This window comes from Ranitomeya variabilis, chromosome 2 (genome assembly GCF_051348905.1).
Source record: "Ranitomeya variabilis isolate aRanVar5 chromosome 2, aRanVar5.hap1, whole genome shotgun sequence".
NCBI classification, from domain to species: domain Eukaryota; kingdom Metazoa; phylum Chordata; class Amphibia; order Anura; family Dendrobatidae; genus Ranitomeya; species Ranitomeya variabilis.
In genome coordinates this window covers 490,839,350-490,864,429 of record NC_135233.1, presented here as the reverse complement: position 1 = coordinate 490,864,429, position 25,080 = coordinate 490,839,350, and the positions used below count along the sequence as shown (strand labels likewise).

The 25,080-nt window shown below is 44.0% G+C and overlaps 1 protein-coding gene across 13 annotated transcripts in view; it reads right to left on the bottom strand.

The window, feature by feature from the left end:
* Positions 1-25,080, bottom strand: part of SYT7 (synaptotagmin 7) — a 771,057-nt gene that overhangs the window by 381,080 nt on the left and 364,897 nt on the right. For 12 of the 13 annotated variants that reach the window (XM_077287911.1, XM_077287907.1, XM_077287912.1 and 9 more), the window contains exon 2: positions 2,045-2,148. In XM_077287911.1, coding sequence (XP_077144026.1) covers positions 2,045-2,148 — 104 coding nt within the window. Of the gene's footprint in view, positions 1-2,044; positions 2,149-10,158; positions 10,257-25,080 lie in introns of those variants that run through there. The other variant, XM_077287910.1, reaches the window with a different exon arrangement.

Genomic DNA, 25,080 nt, shown 5'->3' with positions numbered 1-25,080 from the left:
AACGGTGTCTGCCCCTGCCTGGTGTTTGTCCTCAACTGAATACAGCTGTGCTTCAACCTTCTGGCTCTCATTAAGTGCTGTTTTTAAATAAAAAAATGGTGGTTAGGGCCTACTAACGGTGTCTGCCCCTGCCTGGTGTTTGTCCTCAACTGAATACAGCTGTGCTTCAACCTTCTGGCTCTCATTAAGTGCTGTTTTTAAATAAAAAAATGGTGTTTAGGGCCTACTAACGGTGTCTGCCCCTGCCTGGTGTTTGTCCTCAACTGAATACAGCTGAGCCTCAACCTTCTGGCTCTCATTAAGTGCTGTTCTTAAATAAAAAAATGGTGTTTAGGGCCTACTAATGGTGTCTGCCCCTCCCTGGTGTTTTTCCTCAACTGAATACAGCTGAGCCTCAACCTTCTGGCTCTCATTAAGTGCTGTTTTTAAATAAAAAAATGGTGTTTAGGGCCTACTAACGGTGTCTGCCCCTGCCTGGTGTTTGTCCTCAACTGAATACAGCTGAGCCTCAAACTTCTGGCTTTCATTAAGTGCTGTTTTTAAATAAAAAAATGGTGTTTAGGGCCTACTAACGGTGTCTGCCCCTGCCTGGTGTTTGTCCTCAACTGAATACATCTGAGCCTCAACCTTCTGGCTCTCATTAAGTGCTGTTTTTAAATTAAAAAAATGGTGTTTAGGGCCTACTAACGGTGTCTGCCCCTGCCTGGTGTTTGTCCTCAACTGAATACAGCTGTGCTTCAACCTTCTGGCTCTCATTAAGTGCTGTTTTTAAATAAAAAAATGGTGGTTAGGGCCTACTAACGGTGTCTGCCCCTCCCTGGTGTTGCCCTCAACTGAATACAGCTGAGCTTCTACCTTCTGGCTTTCGGCCTATAGTATCAGATATTAAACTGCATTTGGCCTACTAGTGTGGTTGGGCCCTTAAAACAGTGTCTGCTGCTCTTGGGTTTGCTACTCCACTGAACAAAGCAGTGCCGCCTGTTTAGTCCTGTTACCAATTTTGAACTGCATTTAGCCTACTTTATTCTTTGGCCCTATATCTGTTTCCTCCTCATCCTGCCCATTGCCCAGCCACTGCTAGATGAGTCTGCTGGTACATTGACCCAGAACACTACATTCCCCTTGCACTCTACACAGCCAGAATCTGACCCTGCTGGAAGTAAGGTCCCCCTTACCGCATGTTAAACCACCTTACACAGGGACAAAGAGGAAGGTGCAGATGAAAGTGCAGGTTCCTTCATCAGGTGGGGGGGGCATACTCGTTGGCGACGTCACTGGCACAGGGCCCCTCAGAGTACGCAAAAGTGTCGCTGCTGGTGGGAGGCGCCCCCGCCGTGCAAACACACCGCTGTACTTTGAGGGGCCCTGTGCCAGTGCCAATGCGAACGAGTGGGCCCCCCCTGCTTGCTCAGGATCACAGCACTTGCAACGTTGAAATACTTACCTCTCCCTGCTCCACCGCCGTGACGTAGTCCACATTTCCTGGGCCCACTAAAGCCTTGAACCAGCCCTACCCCCCACAACTTTTGCCAAATGACCCCCAATTTCCTATGCCCAACTATTATTATAAAGTTAATTTAGATTGACAAGCTTCAGAAACAAGAATGGATGTTTTTGGCATTAAAATGGGCACTGTAGGTGTTTTCCTGGCCTCCACTCACTGCCGACTATGGTTCCCCATTGACTTGCATTGGGTTTCGTGTTTCGGTCGATCCCCGACTTTTAGCGATAGTCGGCCGACTGCACTCGACTCGACTCTGGACAAAGTCGGGTTTCACAAAACCCGACTCGACCTTAAAAAAATGAAAGTCGCTCAACCCTACTAACTACCATGTGGTTTGTACCATGGGTGATTCATTTGTTATCTAATCACTAGTTCCACTTGAAAATACAAAAATAATCAGAGACTTGATAGGGGAATATGTACATGATGTGATTTCTCCTCCTGTCATCTCTTATCATCTTTTATGAATGCATACTCATCAAATAATTTACAAACATGAAGTAATAAGAAAAAGGATAAAGACGAATAGTGCTTACTTACCAGTTTTCGCTGGCACCACTGGCAGAGTCCACACATTACAATAGTGATACTCAGGCTGAGGGCGAGGACACCGGAGACTATAATTATCTCGCTGGTTGGAGCTCCTGAGAGAGAAAAGAAAGGGATAATGAAGGAATTGGGTTGAAATATACAGAAAGTATAACAGACAAGATGGTAAATGGGGACTGAAAAAGAGCCGGAGAAAATGTCAGCAATTGTGAGATCTCGTATTAAGGAAAATGAACGAAAACCAGATAATGCAGGATGCAATGGGAAAAACTAACATATTTAACCTTGACATGATTCCCGTGATTGTGATTGAATGGAACAAAAGTGTTCCTGATCATTCGGCAGGAATCCTTCATCTGCATTGCCAATCTATATTACCGCCGTGAAAGAACAAGTTTTCGATGGCTGATGCCGCTACTGGCCAATGATTAATGAAGGACAAAATATGATGCAAGCGAAAAACTGAGGACATGAACAGGTTAACAGCCCATTTGTAAGACCCTGTACCCCCTCTGCTTTGTGAATATTTATTAGACACGGAACAGGGCAGACATATGGTCGAGTAACACAGGAGCCAGCTGGAGGCCTGTTAGGAAGCAAGAGGCGTGTGACACTACAGCCCCCCTCCGAGTATCCTCCACGCTCTCTAACGTTGCGTCTCTCATTTATCTTCTGCTCCTCTCACATATTGCTCCCCTTGTTTCCCCATCCTTCCGGCCATCACTACTTCCCATGCTTTCTACAGAACTTTTGGATGAACCGTATACTAATAATTATAATACAACTGCAAAAAGTCAGAAACTCATGCCCTAAGCCTTAGGCGAAATGCTCCTCTATACATTTTTTTGCACATAAGCTTTTTTCTGTTTCACAAACTTTATTGATTCATACAAGTGTTCAGTCACATGTATCATTCAGGGTCGTGTTCAACTTATTTTGGTTCTTTTTTTGGAAATTGTGAACTATTTAGGTTTGTCCATGGTATGTTCTATTTCAATATTGTGGTTCTCCTGATGAAGAAATTGGTTCAACTTCGAAACATGTTGGGAATAAACCGAAGGTCTAATCACTCATCATATTCCTAAAATTTCTAGAATCTGGCACAGCAGCGCAGACTACTACTCCTATCCTCCTGGACACAATATCACATCATGTCAAAAGTGTCACCTAACTGAGGTTCTCATCAACTTAAATGTAATAATCACTGCTGACATGTAATTTCAGCGTGTGGAAAACTGAACTACAATATGTTGTAAGGGGATTGTGGATGCAACTATTGCAGAAGCCATGGCACTGTCATGGAGGCACAGTGGCTGGCACTGTCATGGAGGCACAGTGGCTGGCGCTGTTATGGAGGCACAGTGGCTGGCGCTGTTATGGAGGAACTGTGACCGGAACTGTTATAGAGGAACTGTGGCCGGCACTGTTATAGAGGAACTGTGACCGGCGCTGTAATGGAGGCACTGTTATAGAGGAACTGTGTCCGGAACGGTTATAGAGGAACTGTGGCTGACATGGTTATAGAGAAACTGTGGCCGGCGCTGTCATGGAGGTACTGTGGTCGGCGCTGTTAGGCTAGGTTCACATTGCGTTAATGGCAATGTGCTGATGGCATCCGTTACATAGCGGCACTAACGCTATGTAACGGATGCGTTAGCGCACCCATTAACTGCCATTATGTAGCGCATCGCTAACGCATGTCATAATCGGCATGCGTTAGCGATGTGCCGTCATTCTGTGACGGACCCTCGGACGCGGTCTGCAGCGTTTTCGGGTCCGTCACCGCTAGCACAGATGGAGCATCTGCGCTAGCGCGATCACATAACACGATCTTTAAAAGGCACTTGCATTGCGCAGTCCGTTCAGCGCATGCATTGAACGGACTGCACTTAACGCAATGTGAACCCAGCCTTATAGAGAAACTGTGGTCAGCGCTGTTATAGAGGAACTGTGGTCGGCGCTGTTATAGAGGAACTGTGGTCGGCGCTGTTATGGAGGCACTGTGGCCGGCGCTGTTATGGAGGCACTGTTATGGAGGCAATGTGGCCGGCGCTGTTATGGAGGCACTATGGCTGGTGCTGTTATGGAGGCACTGTGGCCGGTGCCGTTATGGAGGCACTGTGGCCGGCGCTGTTATGGAGGCACTGTGGCTGGTGCTGTTATAGAGGCACTATGGCCGGTGCTGTTATGGAGGCACTGTGGCTGGTGCTGTTATGGAGGCACTGTGGCCGGTGCTGTTATGGAGGCACTGTGGCCGGAGCTGTTATGGAGGCACTGTGGCCGGCGCTGTTATGGAGGCACTGTGGCTGGTGCTGTTATAGAGGCACTATGGCCGGTGCTGTTATGGAGGCACTGTGGCCGGTGCTGTTATGGAGGCACTGTGGCCGGTGCTGTTATGGAGGCACTGTGGCTGGAGCTGTTATGGAGGCACTGTGGCCGGCGCTGTTATGGAGGCACTGTGGCTGGTGCTGTTATGGAGGCACTGTGGCAGGCGCTGTTATGGAGGCACTGTGGCCGGCGCTGTTATGGAGGCACTGTGGCCGGCGCTGTTATGGAGGCACTGTGGCCGGCGCTGTTATGGAGGCACTGTGGTTGGCACTCTTATTGACACTGTTGTAGCTCTGCGAAGCAGCATGTTAGTAAACATCATCTAGGATTCTGCAGAGGACTCAGAACTAGGGCCCATGAACACGACCGATTTTCTCGAACATGAGCTATACATGGTTTTCAAAGACAGCACTCGTGCCTATGATATTCTGTGCACATGTATGATTTTTTTCCTCAGACTGAGACAGAGTGATCTGCGGAAAAAAAAAAATCAGGGACATGTCTGATCTTGAACATCCCAGCGCCGTCTGATTTTCACGGACTGATGGCCGGTGCTGTTATGGAGGCAATGTGGCCGGTCGCTGTTATGGAGGCACTGTGGCTGGTGCAGTTATGGAGGCACTGGGGCTGGTGCTGTTATAGAGGCACTGTGGCTGGCGCTGTTATAGAGGCACTGTGGCTGGCGCTGTTATGGAGGCACCGTGGCTGGCGCTGTTATGGAGGCACTGTGGCTGGCGCTGTTATGGTGGCACTGTGGCCGGTGCTGTTATGGAGGCACTGTGACTGGCGCTGTTATAGAGGCACTGTGGCTGGCGCTGTTATAGAGGCACTGTGGCCGGTCGCTGTTATGGAGGCACTGTGGCTGGGGCTGTTATGGATGCACTGTGGCTGGCGCTGTTATGGAGGCACTGTGGCCAGCGCTGTTATGGAAGCACTGTGGCCGGCGCTGTTATGGAGGCACTGTGGCAGGTGCTGTTATGGAGGCACTGTGGTCGGAGCTGTTATGGAGGCACTGTGGCCGGCGCTGTTATGGAGGCACTATCGCCGGCGCTGTTATGGAAGCACTGTGGCCGGCGCTGTTATGGAGGCACTGTGGCTGGTGCTGTTATGGAGGCACTGTGGCAGGTGCTGTTATGGAGGCACTGTGGTCGGAGCTGTTATGGAGGCACTGTGGCAGGCGCTGTTATGGAGGCACTGTGGCAGGCGCTGTTATGGAGGCACTGTGGTCGGAGCTGTTATGGAGGCACTGTGGCCGGCGCTGTTATGGAGGCACTGTGGTCGGAGCTGTTATGGAGGCACTGTGGCCGGCGCTGTTATGGAGGCACTGTGGCCGGCGCTGTTATGGAGGCACTGTGGCCGGCGCTGTTATGGAGGCACTGTGGCCGGCGCTGTTATGGAGGCACTGTGGCCGGCGCTGTTATGGAGGCACTGTGGCCGGCGCTGTTATGGAGGCACTGTGGTTGGCACTCTTATTGATACTGTTGTAGCTCTGCGAAGCAGCATGTTAGTAAAGATCATCTAGGATTCTGCAGAGGACGCAGAACTAGGGCTCATGAACACGACGATTTTCTCGAACATGAGGTTTACATGGTTTTCACAGACAGCACTCGTGCCTATGTGTTAGCCAGAGTATTACCACAGCAGCGCGTGTTGCTTCATATAAGCAGCAGAATCCAACGTAAGGCAAACTGTGTTTAATATATGCAGCTTGAACTGGAACAAAATAAGAAAGCTTTGACAGTAACTACCGATATAATCTAGTCCATGTAATACATGTCTCTCTGTGAAGGAAACAGCAGCAGAATGATGCAATCAGTGAGTGTCCTGTGACCTTTTTTTTTTTTTTTATACAAACTTTAACAATCACAGCATAGCTGACAAATGAACACTCATAGACATTCAATGCAGACTACAACAGGAATGGAGTTGTTGCATTTAAACTTATTCCAACACCCCCACTCAACAACTGCTTATCCTGTTAGTCCCATTGCAGTTCTGAATTCTTCAAACTTGGCTCTTGACAATGGCTTTGTCAAAACATCTGCTAACATCTTGTCAGATTCACAGTAAACAAACTTTAGAACTTCACGCTCTACTAAGTCGCGCAAGTGATGATGTTTAACATCAATGTGCTTTGTTCTTGCACTTATCCTTTCACTGCTGGCGAGCTTGATACATCCTTGGTTGTCCTCATAGATAACAGTTGGTTCAGCTAGTGGTTTGCCGAATTCTTCCAAAAGTTGCTTCAACCAAATTAACTCTTGACTTGCATGAGCAGCTGATGTATATTCTGCTTCTGTAGAAGACAATGCAACTGACACTTGTTTTCTACTTGACCATGAGATTGAAGTGTGTCCTAACTTGAACAAGTAACCACTTGTTGATCTTCGATCACTTGAGTCTCCAGCCCAATCTGCATCTACATATCCTCTGAGAATTAGATCTCCTGATGCAGAAATCTTTAGACTTAACTCTTGGGTTGCCTTAAGATACTGAAGAAGTCTCTTAATTGCATTCCAATCTCTTTGGCGTGGCTTGCTTACACGTCGGCAGAGAATTCCCACTGTGGCTGAGATATCTGGACGGGTTGTGGTTGCTATGTATAGAAGTGCCCCCACTGCTTGTCTGTAACTGTCATTTGTGGGTAGCAGATCTTCTTCTCCTTCCAATTTTAGGTAAGATGGATCCATTGGAGTTGATATGCCTTTGGCTTCTGACATTCCAAACTGGTTTAGAACTGTGGAGATTTTAGAATTTTGATTAAGAAGAAAACTTCCATCTTCCTCTCTCTGGATTTGGATTCCCAAATAGTATGTCACATCTCCAAGGTCCTTGGTCTCGAAATGCTTGTTCAGAATTTGACCTAGTTTTGAAATTTCTCTCTCTTCTTGATGCGCTATTATTACATCATCCACATATAGAATAACATACATCCAATCTTGTGATACACCTTTTGTATACAAACATGGATCCGCTTGAGACCTTTTAAATCCTTCGTCGATTAACACTTTGTTCATCTTAGTGTTCCATGCTCTTGCTGATTGCTTAAGGCCGTAGAGAGATTTTTGCATTCTGCAAACAAGGTTCTCTTTACCCCTTTTAACATAGCCTTCTGGTTGAGTCATGTACAGCTCTTCTTCAATGTCTCCATGTAGAAAGGCTGTTTTGATGTCAAAATGTCTTACTTTCATCTGCTGAACAGCAGCTATGGATAATAAAGTTCTGAATGTAGTTTGCTTGGCAACTGGAGCAAAAGTAGCATCATAATCTTCACCATATTTTTGTGAATAACCTTTTGCGACCAATCTTGCTTTAAAACGGTGAATATTACCTTCGGAGTCATATTTGTTCTTAAAGACCCACTTACATCCAATTGCTTTCTTGCCTTGAGGTAGCTCTGTGAGCTCCCATGTTTTGAGCTTATGAAGGGATTCCATTTCTTCATCAGCAGCTTTTATCCATTTTTGCTTCTTATGAATAGGCAGTTTTTGCATTTCCTGCCATGACTGTGGCTCTTCTTCTGGAATTGATCTGACCATATAAGAAAGGCGTTTAGCTGGAATTCCTTTATTTGATCTTTCTGATCTTCTGATCTCCTGAGGTTGGCTTGGTTCTTCTGTTTCTTTTTCAGTACTTTCAGAGCATATCCAGACTTCAGTATTTTCTTTGAGATTCTCTTCAATGTCTGGAATCCCTGACTGAAATTCTTGTTCCTTAGGTTGAATTATTTGCGTAACCTCATGAAATTTGAGCGATACTGAGTTTTCATCAATCACTACATCTCTGCTGATTGTTACTGTGTTGGTCTGTGGATGCAGGATTCTGTATCCTTTCTGAGTTTCACTGTACCCCACAAGAACTCCTTCCTTTGCATGAGATTCCCACTTAGAACGTTTTTCTTTGGGAACATGCACAAAAGTTTTGCTTCCGAATATCCTGAGATGCTTCAGGTTGGGCTTCTCACAGTTCCATAACTCATATGGAGTTTTACTTGTAGCTTTACTTGGCAGTCGATTTTGAAGATAGGTAGCAGTCATGATGGCTTCTCCCCAATATGTTGTAGGTAGGTTTCCATCAAATAGCATACTTCTTCCACTTTCACAAAGAGTTTGGTTCTTTCTCTCTGCTGTGCCATTCTGCTCTGGGTTGTATGGAACGGTTGTCTGGAACACGATTCCATTCTTTTTCAGGATGGTTTGCACTTTACCACTTGTATATTCAGTTCCATTATCTGCTCGCAGTACCTTTGGTATTCTTCCAAATTTGTTAAGAACTGCAGCAAGATATTCTTCAAGTTTCTGTGGAACTTCATCTTTACTTTGAAGTAGGTAAGTAACAGTATATCTGGAATAATCATCAATGAATGTGAGAAAATATCTCTTCTTGCTGGGAGTAAGAACACTCATTGGACCACACACATCTGTATGTATCAAATCCAGTATCTGTGCAGATTTAGTAGTGCTTACTTTAGGAAACGATTTTCTGGACATTTTCCCTTTTAGGCAACTTGTGCACTTCATTGTTTGATTACACTGGTTGATTGCAATACCATTTGCAAGTTGAGCTAGTTTCTTTACTGCTTCTGGATCTCTGTGGCCTAGGCGTCTGTGCCACACATGAATACAGTCCTTATGAAAATCTTGTCTAGCACTGTAAACAGTTTCATTGCATTTCAGCTGATAAAGTTCATCTTTGATTTTTCCTTCGGCAAGGGTATGACCCTTCTTTGAAATGATGCATCTGTCATCCTTAAATGTAACTATATTTCCTTGTTGTGCAAGCTTCTTTACAGATAAAAGGTTACTTTCAAGTTTGGGAACATACAGCACGTCTTTAACTGGGATTTTTCTGACTTGTGCTGAGGATTGAACTTGACAATGGAAATAACCATCTCCTATTCCTTCTGATGTCATATAGTGACCATTAGCTAAAATTACCTTTTCAGACTTGCTTTCATCTAGATTAATGAAGAAATCCTTATCACGTGTCATGTGAGCAGTCGCTCCAGAGTCAATACACCAAACATGGTTTGCATATGGGCTTGTGCTGACCCCAAATGCAGTCGCAATACATGCATCTTCCTTCTTTACAGCTGTTTTAACCTTTTGATGACTGTCCTGCTTTTTAAACTGATTCATTCTTGCTTTCCACACTCTGCAGTCTGCTTTAAGGTGACCAGGCTTTTTACAGACAAAACATTCACGAGTTTCCTTTAAATGACTCTGAGCTTTAGAAAAGTACTGTGTCTTTAATGCTGTTTCTGCTTTGCATATATTATTGCTAATAGTCTCTGACTTTCTCTTGTATTCATCTGCAAGTTTCCCTTTCACATATTCTAGTGTGAGTTCATCATCTGGTCTGGCATCTAATGCAGTCACAAGCGTGCCATAACTTTCTGGAAGACCACTTAATAGTAATGCAGCAACATGAAAATCTTTAATTTCTTCACCAATACCCCTTAGGCGCTCCACAATCTCTAGGGTGTTTCTGATATAGTCCTGCATATGCTGGCCATCACTTAATTTAGACTGATACAGCTTTCTCATAAGATATAGCTTATTGCTGAGATTTGACCTTTCATGCACTTTCTGTAATTCTTCCCACATTTTCTTTGCAGTATCACATTTGCATACATGTACAATCTGGTTATCATCTATGCTGAGGGAAATAGTGCTTTGTGCTTTCTGATCAGTCTCTAGCCAATCACCCGGTACTGGGTCAGGCACAGGCTGTTCAATACATTTCCATGTACCCTCTCTTATAAGTAACATCTTTACCTTGAATTTCCAGGAGCTGTAATTGTGATTTGTGAGACTTGGCACTGTGTACTTCACTGCATTCCTTTCTGTAGACATTCTTGTCTCTTGTACCTCTTTTTTTTTTGTTTGTTACTGGCCCTTTAAGCTGCGCTGTCCGGTGCTCTGTACACTGCGGTACCTTTGCGTTCCGGTGTCCTTGTATTCCGGGGGTTCCTCTGTGCTGTCTGCGCTTGGCTCGCTGCTTATTCCGGTGACTGGGCTTTTTACCATTTACTTTCCGGTGGCTGGGCCCATAACCTGTTAGCCGGAGTATTACCACAGCAGCGCGTGTTACTTCATATAAGCAGCAGAATCCAACGTAAGGCAAACTGTGTTTAATATATGCAGCTTGAACTGGAACAAAATAAGAAAGCTTTGACAGTAACTACCGATATAATCTAGTCCATGTAATACATGTCTCTCTGTGAAGGAAACAGCAGCAGACTGATGCAATCAGTGAGTGTCCTGTGACCTTTTTTTTTTTTTTTATACAAACTTTAACAATCACAGCATAGCTGACAAATGAACACTCATAGACATTCAATGCAGACTACAACAGGAATGGAGTTGTTGCATTTAAACTTATTCCAACACTATGATATTCTGTGCACATGTATGATTTTTTCTTTGGATCGAGACAAAGTGATCTGCGGAAAAAAAAAATCAGGGACATGTCTGATCTTGATCCTAGTATCGGATCAAAATTGGCAATGAAAATCTATGGGTAACTGAACAAAATCAGACCAACATCCCAGCGCCGACTGATTTTCACGGACTGACAGAATGGAGAAACTTTTTTTCTCTCTCCACCTCCGAGAACAACTGATGCCTCTCTGATCAAACTCTGATCAGAATACTACGACTGTTTTTTTTTCGGATATGGAGAAATTTGTGTAAACCTATCCCTTGTGTTGCTATGTGGTGTTTGGGGCTGATAATTCACTGAGCCTGGTATTAATTTTACTGCATACATGTAGGCATGAGCACACTCATCATGTAGACGTGCCTAGGTGCGCTACACTGCATTATCCTGCGGTCACTGGACAAGGGGCTCATGAGAAAATGTTTAATCAATTAACGCTCAGTCAGTTTTCAAGGTCCAATAATATAATTACATTTCCATTTCCATCGCACCTTGTACTCAGCTCCTCCATGCTTCATCCCACTCATCTCTCCTCTCACATTATTACTCCTATCTCTTTTCTCACACTGCTCTCCATCTCTCCTCTCACATTTTTACTCCCATCTCTTTTCTCACACTGCTCTCCATCTCTCCGCTCACATTATTACTCCCATCTCTTTTCTCACACTGCTGTCCATCTCTCCTCTCACATTATTACTCCTATCTCTTTTCTCACATTGCTCTCCATCTCTCCTCTCACATTTTTACTCCCATCTCTTTTCTCACACTGCTCTCCATCTCTCCTCTCACATTATTACTCCCATCTCTTTTCTCACACTGCTGTCCATCTCTCCTCTCACATTATTACTCCTATCTCTTTTCTCACATTGCTCTCCATCTCTCCTCTCACATTTTTACTCCCATCTCTTTTCTCACACTGCTCTCCATCTCTCCGCTCACATTATTACTCCCATCTCTTTTCTCACACTGCTCTCCATCTCTCCTCTCACATTATTACTCCTATCTCTTTTCTCACACTGCTCTCCATCTCTCCTCTCACATTATTACTCCCATCTCTTATCTCACACTGCTCTCCATCTCTCCGCTCACATTATTACTCCCATCTCTTTTCTCACACTGCTCTCCATCTCTCCTCTCACATTATTACTCCCATCTCTTATCTCACACTGCTCTCCATCTCTCCTCTCACATTATTACTCCCATCTCTTTTCTCACACTGCTCTCCATCTCTCCTCTCACATTATTACTCCCATCTCTTTTCTCACATTGCTCTCCATCTCTCCTCTCACATTATTACTCCTATCTCTTTTCTCACACTGCTCTCCATCTCTCCTCTCACATTTTTACTCCCATCTCTTTTCTCACACTGCTCTCCATCTCTCCGCTCACATTATTACTCCCATCTCTTTTCTCACTCTGCTCTCCATCTCTCCTCTCACATTATTACTCCCATCTCTTTTCTCACACTGCTCTCCATCTCTCCTCTCACATTATTACTCCCATCTCTTTTCTCACACTGCTGTCCATCTCTCCTCTCACATTATTACTCCTATCTCTTTTCTCACATTGCTCTCCATCTCTCCTCTCACATTTTTACTCCCATCTCTTTTCTCACACTGCTCTCCATCTCTCCGCTCACATTATTACTCCCATCTCTTTTCTCACATTGCTCTCCATCTCTCCTCTCACATTATTACTCCCATCTCTTTTCTCACACTGCTCTCCATCTCTCCTCTCACATTATTACTCCCATCTCTTTTCTCACACTGCTCTCCATCTCTCCTCTCACATTATTACTCCCATCTCTTATCTCACACTGCTCTCCATCTCTCCTCTCACATTATTACTCCCATCTCTTTTCTCACACTGCTCTCCATCTCTCCTCTCACATTATTACTCCCATCTCTTTTCTCACATTGCTCTCCATCTCTCCTCTCACATTATTACTCCCATCTCTTTTCTCACACTGCTCTCCATCTCTCCTCTCACATTATTACTCCCATCTCTTTTCTCACACTGCTCTCCATCTCTCCTCTCACATTATTACTCCCATCTCTTTTCTCACATTGCTCTCCATCTCTCCTCTCACATTATTACTCCTATCTCTTTTCTCACATTGCTCTCCATCTCTCCTCTCACATTATTACTCCTATCTCTTTTCTCACATTGCTCTCCATCTCTCCTCTCACATTATTACTCCCATCTCTTTTCTCACTCTGCTCTCCATCTCTCCTCTCACATTATTACTCCCATCTCTTTTCTCACACTGCTCTCCATCTCTCCTCTCACATTATTACTCCCATCTCTTTTCTCACATTGCTCTCCATCTCTCCTCTCACATTATTACTCCCATCTCTTTTCTCACATTGCTCTCCATCTCTCCTCTCACATTATTACTTCCATCTCTTTTCTCACACTGCTCTCCATCTCTCCTCTCACATTATTACTCCCATCTCTTTTCTCACATTGCTCTCCATCTCTCCTCACATTATTACTCCTATCTCTTTTCTCACACTGCTCTCCATCTCTCCTCTCACATTATTACTCCCATCTCTTTTCTCACATTGCTCTCCATCTCTCCTCTCACATTATTACTTCCATCTCTTTTCTCACACTGCTCTCCATCTCTCCTCTCACATTATTACTCCCATCTCTTTTCTCACATTGCTCTCCATCTCTCCTCTCACATTATTACTCCTATCTCTTTTCTCACATTGCTCTCCATCTCTCCTCTCACATTATTACTCCCATCTCTTTTCTCACACTGCTCTCCATCTCTCCTCTCACATTATTACTCCTATCTCTTTTCTCACATTGCTCTCCATCTCTCCTCTCACATTATTACTCCTCTCTTTTCTCACACTGTTCTCCATCTCTCCTCTCACATTATTACTCCTCTCTTTTCTCACACTGCTCTCCATCTCTCCGCTCACATTATTACTCCCATCTCTTTTCTCACACTGCTCTCCATCTCTCCTCTCACTTTCCTGTTTCCATCTCTCCTCTGGTTTCACACTGTTGTCTCCAGCTGTTCTTTCACACTCCTTTCTCCTCTCACACGACTATTCATCTTTCATTTCATATTCTTTTTTTACTCTTATGTCACTCTGTTCTTTTCTCCGTCTTTCGTGACTTTTTATCTCCCTTTAGAAACTGCTCTAGATTCTCTCAATGTACTTTTCTTCTCCCGTCACTTTGCTCTCCACCACGGATCACTCTGCACACTTCAACTTTTCTCTCTCTATACTAGGTTTTTGAGCGCCAACATTTTACACCATTTCAGTAATCTCTTTTTTTTCACTGGCATTTTCCGGTAAGTTATTTTAACTCTATTAACAATGTTGAAGCCGCTAGTAGTTTTTTAACCCCTTAGTGACGGAGCCAAATTTTTTAAATCTGACCAGTGTCACTTTATGTGGTAATAACTCTGCAATGCTTCAACAAATCCCAGTGATTTTGAGATTGTTTTTCGTGACATGTTGTACTTTATGATAATGATAAATTTAGGTCGATATGTTTTGTGTTTATTTATAAAAAATATCAGAAATTCGAGAAAAATGTTTAAAAATTAGCAATTTTCAAACTTTGATTGATAATCCCTTTAATCCAGATAGTCATACCACAGCAAAATATTAATAAATAACATTTCCCACATGTCTGCTTTACATCAGCACCATTTGTAAAATGTTATTTTATTTTGTTAGCATTTTAGGAGGTTTAAAAATGTAGCGTAATTTTTCATCTTTTCAAGGAAATTTACAAAATTTATTTTTTTATGGACCTATCCATGTTTGAAGTGACTTTAGGGGTCCCATATATTGGGAAACCCCCAAAAGTTATACCATTTTAAAAACAGCATCCCCCGACATATTGAAAACTGCAATTAGGTAGTTTATTAACCCTTCAGGCGATTTTGAGGAATTAATGCAAATTGGCATGACAGAAATGAAAATATGCATTTTTACCACCTAAATGCCGCTAACTTCTGAACAGATTAGTAGAGCCGTCAGGCTCTAAGGCTACTATTTGGTCGTGAATTGCCATTGCAAACATCAGGACCACAAAATCATGATCTGAGGGCACCAATTGGGATAAAGAAGAAGCCCTCACACTCTGTTAACCATTTATAATGATGTAGTCACTATTGACAGCAGCATCTAAGGGGTTAAACAGATTTGGAAGGTGCAAACATTGATCATGGCTGATACAGCAAGTTGTCAGCTACAGTGTACAGCCAACAGCTGCTGGATTGTGACCTGTATGGGGAGGTCATTGTCTTATATCTCAGGTCAGTTAAAAGACGTATTGGCGGTCATTAAGGGGTTAAGCAAAAACGTTGGCAAAACGCTCAAAAGACACCTGGCATCAACTAGGTGTTTTTTGAACTCTCCCATTGACTTTTATAGTAAATTAAAGAGCAGAAACCACCAGAAAAATAGACAAGTCATTTCTTTTAAGCTTTTGACATCTTTGGAAACCTGAAGAGGTTAAAAGCAGCTCAAAGGCCTGAACACATGAACAGCGAGTCATTCTTACATAGAAATGCATATGCTCATTCTTTTGAACATTTTCTGGGTGCTTTTTCCAGAGCGGACATTGTGTGCACATACCCTCATCCTCCTCTCCCCATGATCTCTCCTCTCACTCTGTTCCCTCCATGATCTCTCATCGCTCTCTGATTTTGCCTCTTATCCTCCTTTTTCCATGATCTCTGCTCTATATTCTCTTTCTCTCCTCTCACTTTTCTTTCTCAATGATCTCTCCTGTCAATCTTCTCTCTCTCCTTTTCCTCCCCTCTTCATCTCTCCTTTCATTCTGCTGCCTCCATCTCTTCCCTGAGCTGCTCTCTGCCCACCTGACACTCTCCTGCCACACGGCTCTAATTTTCCATTCCTTCTTCAGGCTGACATACTGCCCTGCTCTTTCACCCTAGTCTTTTTTATTATAAAATATTTATAAAACTCAGTAATATGGTACTGAGCTGTGCACTTTGGAGACTGGATATACACACCACAAGCACTGAGACTTCCTGGCAGAACCGTACAAATCCGACACACTTCCACCCTTTCTTCCACACTCCTTCTCCCCATGCTTTGTGCCTCTCCCCACCATGCATTGTCTTCAGTCGCACAGTGATCTCCCACCTCCACTCCTCTCTTGTATGGCAATCTTCTCCTTCTCCTCCATCTAACATGTTTATGATGCCTCCTCTCCTCCCACTCCTCATCCACTGTCTCCTCTATTAATCAATCATTGTCTTCTTAAGCTTAGCTTCATACACGATGATATATAAATTGCTACTCACTCTAGAAAACAACATCTCATGCCATAAACTTGATAGAAAGCAAGGAATATTCTTAAAAGCATGTCATTAAAATTATTCTTTTGTAACAGTGTTCAACAAGTGGCCAATGATCCAAGACAGCGAATGAGATGGCGGCATTTATCAGATGAGCACATTTTATGGCTATAAATATTTTATTGACGTTTGTTATTACTAACATATTAACAATGAAACGATTAAAAAGCAAAATGTAACCCTTATTTTTTGTCCAAAAAGAAGGCACCGGCTTCACCCATACGTGGACCCCCTGAAGCAGAGATTCATGTGGGTCTTTCAGCATGTGTGCACAGTAAGGGTCAGAGCAGCCGCTGTCCTGACCTGCCAGGGTACAGCCATCTGCTTGGGCAAAGACCAAGAGCCATAGACCCAGCCCTCCGATTATTACATGAGCCATGGAGAATATGACCTGTACACCATTACCCATAGGTTGTTTAACCTCCATAGAGCTTCCAATTGTAAGTACAACATTTATGAAAGACAGAAACTGCCCCATGAGTAAAGGGGGTTGTCCAGAATTACAAAAATAGTGGGTTTTTTTTTTCAAGAAAAGGTATCTTGTCCCTGGTCTTGTGCCTTTGATTGGCATTGCAGCCAATTCCTATTTACTTAAAAAGGTTGTCCAGGTTTGGAGTTCAAGTTTGCAGTCACCCTATGTGACTGCAAACTTGTGAATCCTCACGGTGCGAACAGTCCGCTGCTGGTGCCAGGAACGTGAGTGGTAATATGTGACTGCGTACATGCGGTCACATGCCGACTAGACTTGCACTGCCTCTAGTTGGATTGTGGCCAGGACTATGCATATTGCATACTTTCAGTCACATGATTGCCCGATCCCGCTTCTGGAGAATCCCAACAACTCACACTGTGCATGCAGTGAGGATTAACAAGTCTGCAGTCACATAGCGTGACTACAGACATGAGCCCGAATCCTGGAAACCCCTTTAAATTGTGATGAGCTGCAATAGTAGATATAGCTCATTTACATGAGTTTGCACAGACTCTTTTTTCTAATCCATGTTAATTCCTTTAAGTGCAGTAAGGTCTCTGATCTCTGCACGTCCAAATCTCAGCAAACAGCTAATTTTGCAGTTAAAGGGGTTGTCCAATCTTAAACTGCAAGTCAACAGTCACTATACTGTATGTGCACTCTATGTGACTGCAGACTTGTGAATCCTCACAGTGTGGGCACTGCGTGCTGTGAAGATTCTTTGTTACTGGCACCAGCAGTCATGTGATTGCAAGTATGTGATTGCATACTCCATGCCACATTCCGACTAGACTGTGTCTGGCCTCCCTGAATACACTTGCATTGAGAGAGGCAGCACACGTCTAGTCGGCATGTGACCGGCACCAGAGAATCCTTACAGTGCACGTTGTGAGGATTCACAAGCCTGCTGTAACAAAGAATGACTGCAGACATACAGTTTAAGACCAGACAACCCCTTTAAGCTATGGACAGTCACTCTTTTTAGCAACTTTAGTAGATGTATAGCTGTCCATGTAATACTTGTAGATGTATGGCTAGAATTTTGCATTCCAACACATAGAGGAGTAACCCAAACATGGACCATGAGGTTCATCGTTTTCAGGGAGTGCAATTCCATTAAAACACCCAAATCTTCAGATATAGTTTACATAAATCATCCTCCACTTTAAAGAAGTACTCCTCCTCCCATTAAAGTTTTTAGCATCTTAGTATATTGCAATCATAATATATACAGCGGCATGTAAAGGTTTGGGCACCCCGGTCAAAATTTCTGTTATTGTGAACAGTTAGGCAAGTTGAAGATAAAGTTAGTTAGGCCTAAAGTTAAAGATGACACATTTCCTTTGTATGATGATATATTAGTCTTTTTTTTTTTTTTTCATTTTTACTGATGCGAAAGTTGGATTTGTGTGCTCAGATAAATTTGACCAAGGTTTCAGACCTTAATTAACCTGTCAGGGTTATGGCTTGTTCATCGTTAGGAAAGGCCAGGTGATGCAAAGTTCCCAGCTTTATAAAAACACGGTCTCCTCCAACCTTGTGCCAAAAAAAGGAGCCATGGGTTCTTCTAAGCAGCTGCCTAGCACCCTGTAAATGAAAATGGTGGAATATGATGAAATATAATTAAGATATGTCAGGTAACAGGATCAGTGGAGGTCAAGATAAGGTCTAGAAGACCAAGCAAAAGTTGAGCTGGAACTGCTCATAGGATTGCTAGAGAGGCAAATCAGAACCCCCATTTTCCTTTTTGGCATTTTTTAAATGTAAAAGATAAAAAAAATATATATATATATTTTTGGCCTAAAACGATAAGGATATGTGTCATCTTTAATTTTAGGCCTGTTAGAAATCATTCATTCCATCTTCATCTTGCTTAACTGTTTACAATAACAGTAATCTTGACCAAGGGTGCACAAACTTTTACATGCCACTGTAACACTGTGTACTTACAATTTCTCATTTTGCAATTCTATTCGGTTAATTGTTCTCTTTTCCATTAGGTCTGTGACATCTCTCGATTAAAAACAGACTAGCTAAATCTTTCTAAACTCTACGTAGAAACAGGAGGTCAATTTTCTGTGCACAAGTTATGAGTCACTGAAAAGCCTGCGGCAGGGGGGAGGAGGGAGCCGCTGGGACAGGAATTGAAGAGGAGAATGATAAATGCAGGGACAAGAGACTTCCTGTTTCTATATAGAGCAAAGAGAAGAATTAACTGGGTAGAAAGGCAAAATGAGCAATTGTAAGTACACTGTGCTAAATAACATGATAATTGTAATATATTAAGAGGATAAAAACTTTGATTGGAGGAGGAGGAGGGCTTCTTTATATTATCACATTTGGTCTGCTTCCCTTCTGCCATGTATACCCCTTTAACATTTAGCCATGTTAGCAACTTGGAGAATACAGTACCTTGCACAATTACCTTCCTCTACACGCTGTGCGAAGTGTGTTTAATCAAATACAAGACACAGCAGCTTTTGCAGGAACAGGAGGAACCTGAGCTTGTGCCTAAACACTACTGCATGAAAACTTTAGGAAATACAAAAAACTCTGCAGGATACAATGAATGGCTCATTTGTAGACCTGATTCTCTAGCTTCTACCAACAATCAAGACTCTATTATAGAAATGATCTCTTATTCTCGAGAAATAATCAGAACTCAGCTTTCAATAGTTTTTGTAGATTTCAAGTTCACTGTACAATGAAACTGGATTAACAATAGTGCCCCCTACTTCTCAAAAAGCAATGAACCGCCTTTGATATACTATTATTTTCTTCTGATCCCAAACCTCCGTTCACACTGGGAGGGTGGTCTAATAAATACAGGATAAGCCTGTAAATAAATTCATTCCGTTAACACCATTGTCTTCTACAGCAAATTTCGAGCACCCACAAAAGCATTTCCTGCGCTCCTGCACTTAGGGTTTATATAAAACATGACAATCTCTCTCGTATCCTTAATGCAACTTTACCACCATTTAAAGAAACTGACACGGGGATGACAGGCAGATCCTCAGGTGTTAAGATTGGACTGTCATTTGCCCGAATGGTCCGGATGTGTCGGTAAAATTAGTTTTTGTTTTGTTCTGTGGTTGATGGCGTTTGCTTTGTCTGTGATCTATGGTCAGATGTTCAATTAGAAATCTATTTTGATATCAACATTATATATTTATCTGAGAAATAAATGAATTGCTTCTGCATTATTTAGTGAAGAAATTAACTCTTAAAGGGTCCGTCCAGGCAAAAACAACAGCTTCCCAAGGGCTTGTGGAGCGCCCGTCTGGGCCTAAGGGTTACTCGGTACCGGGTCTGGTCATCATTAAAGGGGTGGTCACGGTGGCAGCAAACCGGTCCGTGGCCCTGGGCGTTCAAGTTAAATTGATAGGACTTTAAAGGTGTGATAAGAAAATAAGAATGTTCGTGACGCCACCTGTGGTATTCGGTCAGGGGTGACAGACGCTGCTTAATGGGGTCCACTGGGGTGATGCTGTGGCAGCAGGGATGGTATGGCTTCCCACAGGTGAAGCTGGTTCCCCAGGGCTCCCGATGTATTTGGTCAAGATGGTGTGGTGCCATAAACAATCAGATTGCAGTCTCTTTACCTGTTTACTGGTGGTTACAGCCACAGTCCAAAGTATGGGTAACAGGTGTTGATGAGGTCCAGCCGGCCTGGAAGCAATTAAGGAGGTTAGAAAGCCTTCCTTCTTGCGCTTTGAGGTGAGTCCCTTGCTGCCCATGGCTCCACACAAGGTCCTCTCTTTCCGTGTCCTAAGACAGTACCCACATGGTAGGCAACGCGAGCCTTTTTACAGGGTCTCTATCACGACTCCGGGCTCTGTATGTTGCTGTTCTTTTGGGTGTGAACGACCTGAAGTCTTCTGCCCGCCGGTTCTGCTATAGGACATGCAGTTCCACACAGCCTCGGGCTCCCGGTGCCTGGTTCCTGCGCTTCAGCTTGGAGGGAGCCCAATCGCAGCTCTCCTCCAGCTCCTTGCTTCTCCTGTGCTTCCCCCTCTGGCACTTGTTATCAATGCAACGCTGTTGTGAAATTGGATTCTGGGCTCCCCCGGTGGCCACTTGTGGAATTGTACTTGTGTGCATCATCCCCTCTGTTCACCTGCTCCTATCAGGATGTGGGAGTCGCTATATAACCTTGCTCCTCTGTCAGTTTCATGCCGGTCAACAATGTAATCAGAAGCCTTTCTGTGCATGTTCCTGCTACTAGACAACTCCCAGCTAAGTTGGACTTTTGTCCTTGTGTGTTTTTGCATTTTGTTCCTGTTCACAGCTGCTGTTTCGTTACTGTGTCTGGAAAGCTCTTGTGAGCGGAAATTGCCACTCTGGTGTTATGAGTTAATGCTAGAGTCTTAAAGTAATTTCTGGATGGTGTTTTGATAGAGTTTTCTGCTGACCATGAAAGTGCCCTTTCTGTCTTCTTGCTATCTAGAAAGCGGACCTCGATTTTTGCTAAACCTATTTTCATACTACGTTTGTCATTTCATCTAAAATCACCGCCAATATATGTGGGGGCCTCTGTCTGCCTTTTGGGAAAATTTCTCTAGAGGTGAGCCAGGACTGTCTTTTCCTCTGCTAGGATTAGGTAGTTCTCCGGCTGGCGCTGGGCATCTAGGGATAAAAAAACGTAGGCATGCTACCCGGCCACTTCTAGTTGTGCGGCAGGTTTAGTTCATGGTCAGTATAGTTTCCATCTTCCAAGAGCTAGTTCTCATATATGCTGGGCTATGTTCTCTCGCCATTGAGAATCATGACAGTTTGACCGGCCCAAAAAAAAGGGTTAAATTACTGGCTGAGAAAGGAGAGAAAAAAGTCTGCTACAATTTTTTTTTTTTTTTCCTCTAGTTCTGAGTGTGCTCTTAATTGAATCACTTGCTAGTCTGCCTATACTGCAGCCTTCCTCTCTTTCTCTCCTTCTAATCCTTGAATGGCTCTGTGTTCACCTGTTTCTAATGGATCTTCAGAGTGTAGCTACAGGTTTGAATAATCTCGCCACAAAGGTACAAAATTTGCAAGATTTTGTTGTTCATGCACCTATGTCTGAGCCTAGAATTCCTTTGCCTGAATTCTTCTCGGGGAATAGATCTCACTTTCAAAATTTTAAAAATAATTGCAAATTGTTTTTGTCCCTGAAGTCTCGCTCTGCCGGAGACCCTGCACAGCAGGTCAGGATTGTAATTTCCTTGCTCCGGGGCGACCCTCAAGACTGGGCTTTTGCATTGGCACCAGGGGATCCTGCGTTGCTCAATGTGGATGCGTTTTTTCTGGCCTTGGGGTTGCTTTATGAGGAACCTCATTTAGAGCTTCAGGCGGAAAAGGCCTTGATGTCCTTGTCTCAGGGGCAAGATGAAGCTGAAATATACTGCCAAAAATTCCGCAAATGGTCTGTGCTTACTCAGTGGAATGAGTGCGCCCTGGCGGCGATTTTCAGAGAAGGTCTCTCTGATGCCATTAAGGATGTTATGGTGGGGTTCCCTGTGCCTGCGAGTCTGAATGAGTCCATGACGATGGCTATTCAGATCGATAGGCGTCTGCGGGAGCGCAAACCTGTGCACCATTTGGCGGTGTCTACTGAGAAAACGCCAGAAAATATGCAATGTGATAGAATTCTGTCCAGAAGCGAGCGGCAGAATTTTAGACGAAAAAATGGGTTGTGCTTCTATTGTGGTGATTCAACTCATGTTATATCAGCATGCTTTAAGCGTACTAAGAAGCCTGACAAGTCTGTTTCAATTAGCACTTTACAGTCTAAGTTTATTCTATCTGTGACCCTGATTTGTTCTTTGTCATCTATTACCGCGGACGCCTATGTCGACTCTGGCGCTGCTTTGAGTCTTATGGATTGGTCCTTTGCCAAACGCTGTGGGTATGATTTGGAGCCATTGGAGGCTCCGATACCTCTGAAAGGGATTGACTCCACCCCATTGGCTAGTAATAAACCACAATACTGGACACAAGTGACTATGCGTGTTAATCCGGATCACCAGGAGGTTATTCGCTTTCTGGTGCTGTATAATCTACATGATGTTTTGGTGCTGGGATTGCCATGGCTGCAATCTCATAACCCAGTCCTCGACTGGAGAGCTATGTCTGTGTTAAGCTGGGGATGTAAAGGAACTCATGGGGACGTACCTTTGGTTTCCATTTCATCATCTATTCCCTCTGAGATTCCTGAATTCTTGTCTGACTTTCGTGACGTTTTTGAAGAACCCAAGGTTGGTTCACTACCTCCGCATCGGGAGTGCGATTGTGCCATAGACTTGATTCCGGGTAGTAAATACCCTAAGGGTCGTTTATTTAATCTGTCTGTGCCTGAACACGCGGCTATGCGAGAATATATAAAGGAGTCCTTGGAAAAGGGACATATTCGTCCTTCGTCATCTCCCTTAGGAGCCGGTTTTTTCTTTGTGTCTAAGAAAGACGGCTCTTTGAGGCCGTGTATTGATTATCGACTTTTGAATAAAATCACGGTTAAATATCAATATCCGTTACCACTGCTTACTGATTTGTTTGCTCGTATAAAGGGGGCCAAGTGGTTCTCTAAGATTGATCTCCGTGGGGCGTATAATTTGGTGCGAATCAAGCAGGGGGATGAGTGGAAAACCGCATTTAATACGCCCGAGGGCCATTTTGAGTATTTGGTGATGCCTTTTGGTCTTTCAAATGCCCCTTCAGTCTTCCAGTCCTTTATGCATGACATTTTCCGCGATTATTTGGATAAATTTATGATTGTGTATCTGGATGATATTCTGATTTTTTCGGATGACTGGGACTCTCATGTCCAGCAGGTCAGGAGGGTTTTTCAGGTTTTGCGGTCTAATTCCTTGTGTGTGAAGGGTTCTAAGTGTGTTTTTGGGGTTCAAAAGATTTCCTTCTTGGGATACATTTTTTCCCCCTCTTCCATCGAGATGGATCCTGTCAAGGTTCAGGCTATTGGTGATTGGACGCAACCCTCTTCTCTTAAGAGTCTTCAGAAATTTTTGGGCTTTGCTAACTTTTATCGTCGATTTATTGCTGGTTTTTCTGATGTTGTAAAACCATTGACTGATTTGACTAAGAAGGGTGCTGATGTTGCTGATTGGTCCCCTGATGCTGTGGAGGCCTTTCGGGAGCTCAAGCGCCGCTTTTCTTCCGCCCCAGTGTTGCGTCAGCCTGATGTTGCTCTTCCTTTTCAGGTTGAGGTCGACGCTTCTGAAATCGGAGCTGGGGCGGTGTTGTCGCAGAGAAGTTCCGACTGCTCCGTGATGAGACCTTGTGCTTTTTTTTCCCGTAAATTTTCGCCCGCCGAGCGGAATTATGATATTGGGAATCGGGAGCTTTTGGCCATGAAGTGGGCTTTTGAGGAGTGGCGTCACTGGCTTGAGGGGGCCAGACATCAGGTGGTGGTATTGACTGACCACAAAAATTTAATTTACCTTGAGTCTGCCAGGCGCCTGAATCCTAGACAGGCGCGCTGGTCGTTGTTTTTCTCTCGGTTTAATTTTGTGGTGTCTTACCTACCGGGTTCTAAGAATGTTAAGGCGGATGCCCTTTCTAGGAGTTTTGAGCCTGACTCCCCTGGTAATTCTGAGCCCACAGGTATCCTTAAAGATGGAGTGATATTGTCTGCCGTTTCTCCAGACCTGCGGCGGGCCTTGCAGGAGTTTCAGGTGGATAGACCTGATCGTTGCCCACCTGGTAGACTGTTTGTTCCTGATGATTGGACCAGTAGAGTCATCTCTGAGGTTCATTCTTCTGCGTTGGCAGGTCATCCTGGAATCTTTGGTACCAGGGATTTGGTAGCAAGGTCCTTCTGGTGGCCTTCCCTGTCACGAGATGTGCGAGGCTTTGTGCAGTCTTGTGACGTTTGTGCTCGGGCCAAGCCTTGTTGTTCTCGGGCTAGTGGATTGTTGTTACCCTTGCCTATCCCGAAGAGGCCTTGGACGCACATCTCGATGGATTTTATTTCGGATCTGCCTGTTTCTCATAAGATGTCTGTCATCTGGGTGGTGTGTGACCGTTTCTCTAAGATGGTCCATCTGGTTCCCTTGCCTAAGTTGCCTTCTTCTTCCGAGTTGGTTCCTCTGTTTTTTCAAAATGTTGTTCGTTTGCATGGTATTCCGGAGAATATCGTTTCTGACAGAGGGACCCAATTCGTGTCTAGATTTTGGCGGGCATTCTGTGCTAGGATGGGCATAGATTTGTCTTTTTCGTCTGCTTTCCATCCTCAGACTAATGGCCAGACCGAGCGGACTAATCAGACCTTGGAGACATATTTGAGGTGTTTTGTGTCTGCGGATCAGGATGATTGGGTTGCTTTTTTGCCTTTGGCGGAGTTCGCCCTCAATAATCGGGCCAGCTCTGCCACCTTGGTGTCCCCGTTTTTCTGTAATTCGGGGTTTCATCCTCGATTTTCCTCCGGTCAAGTGG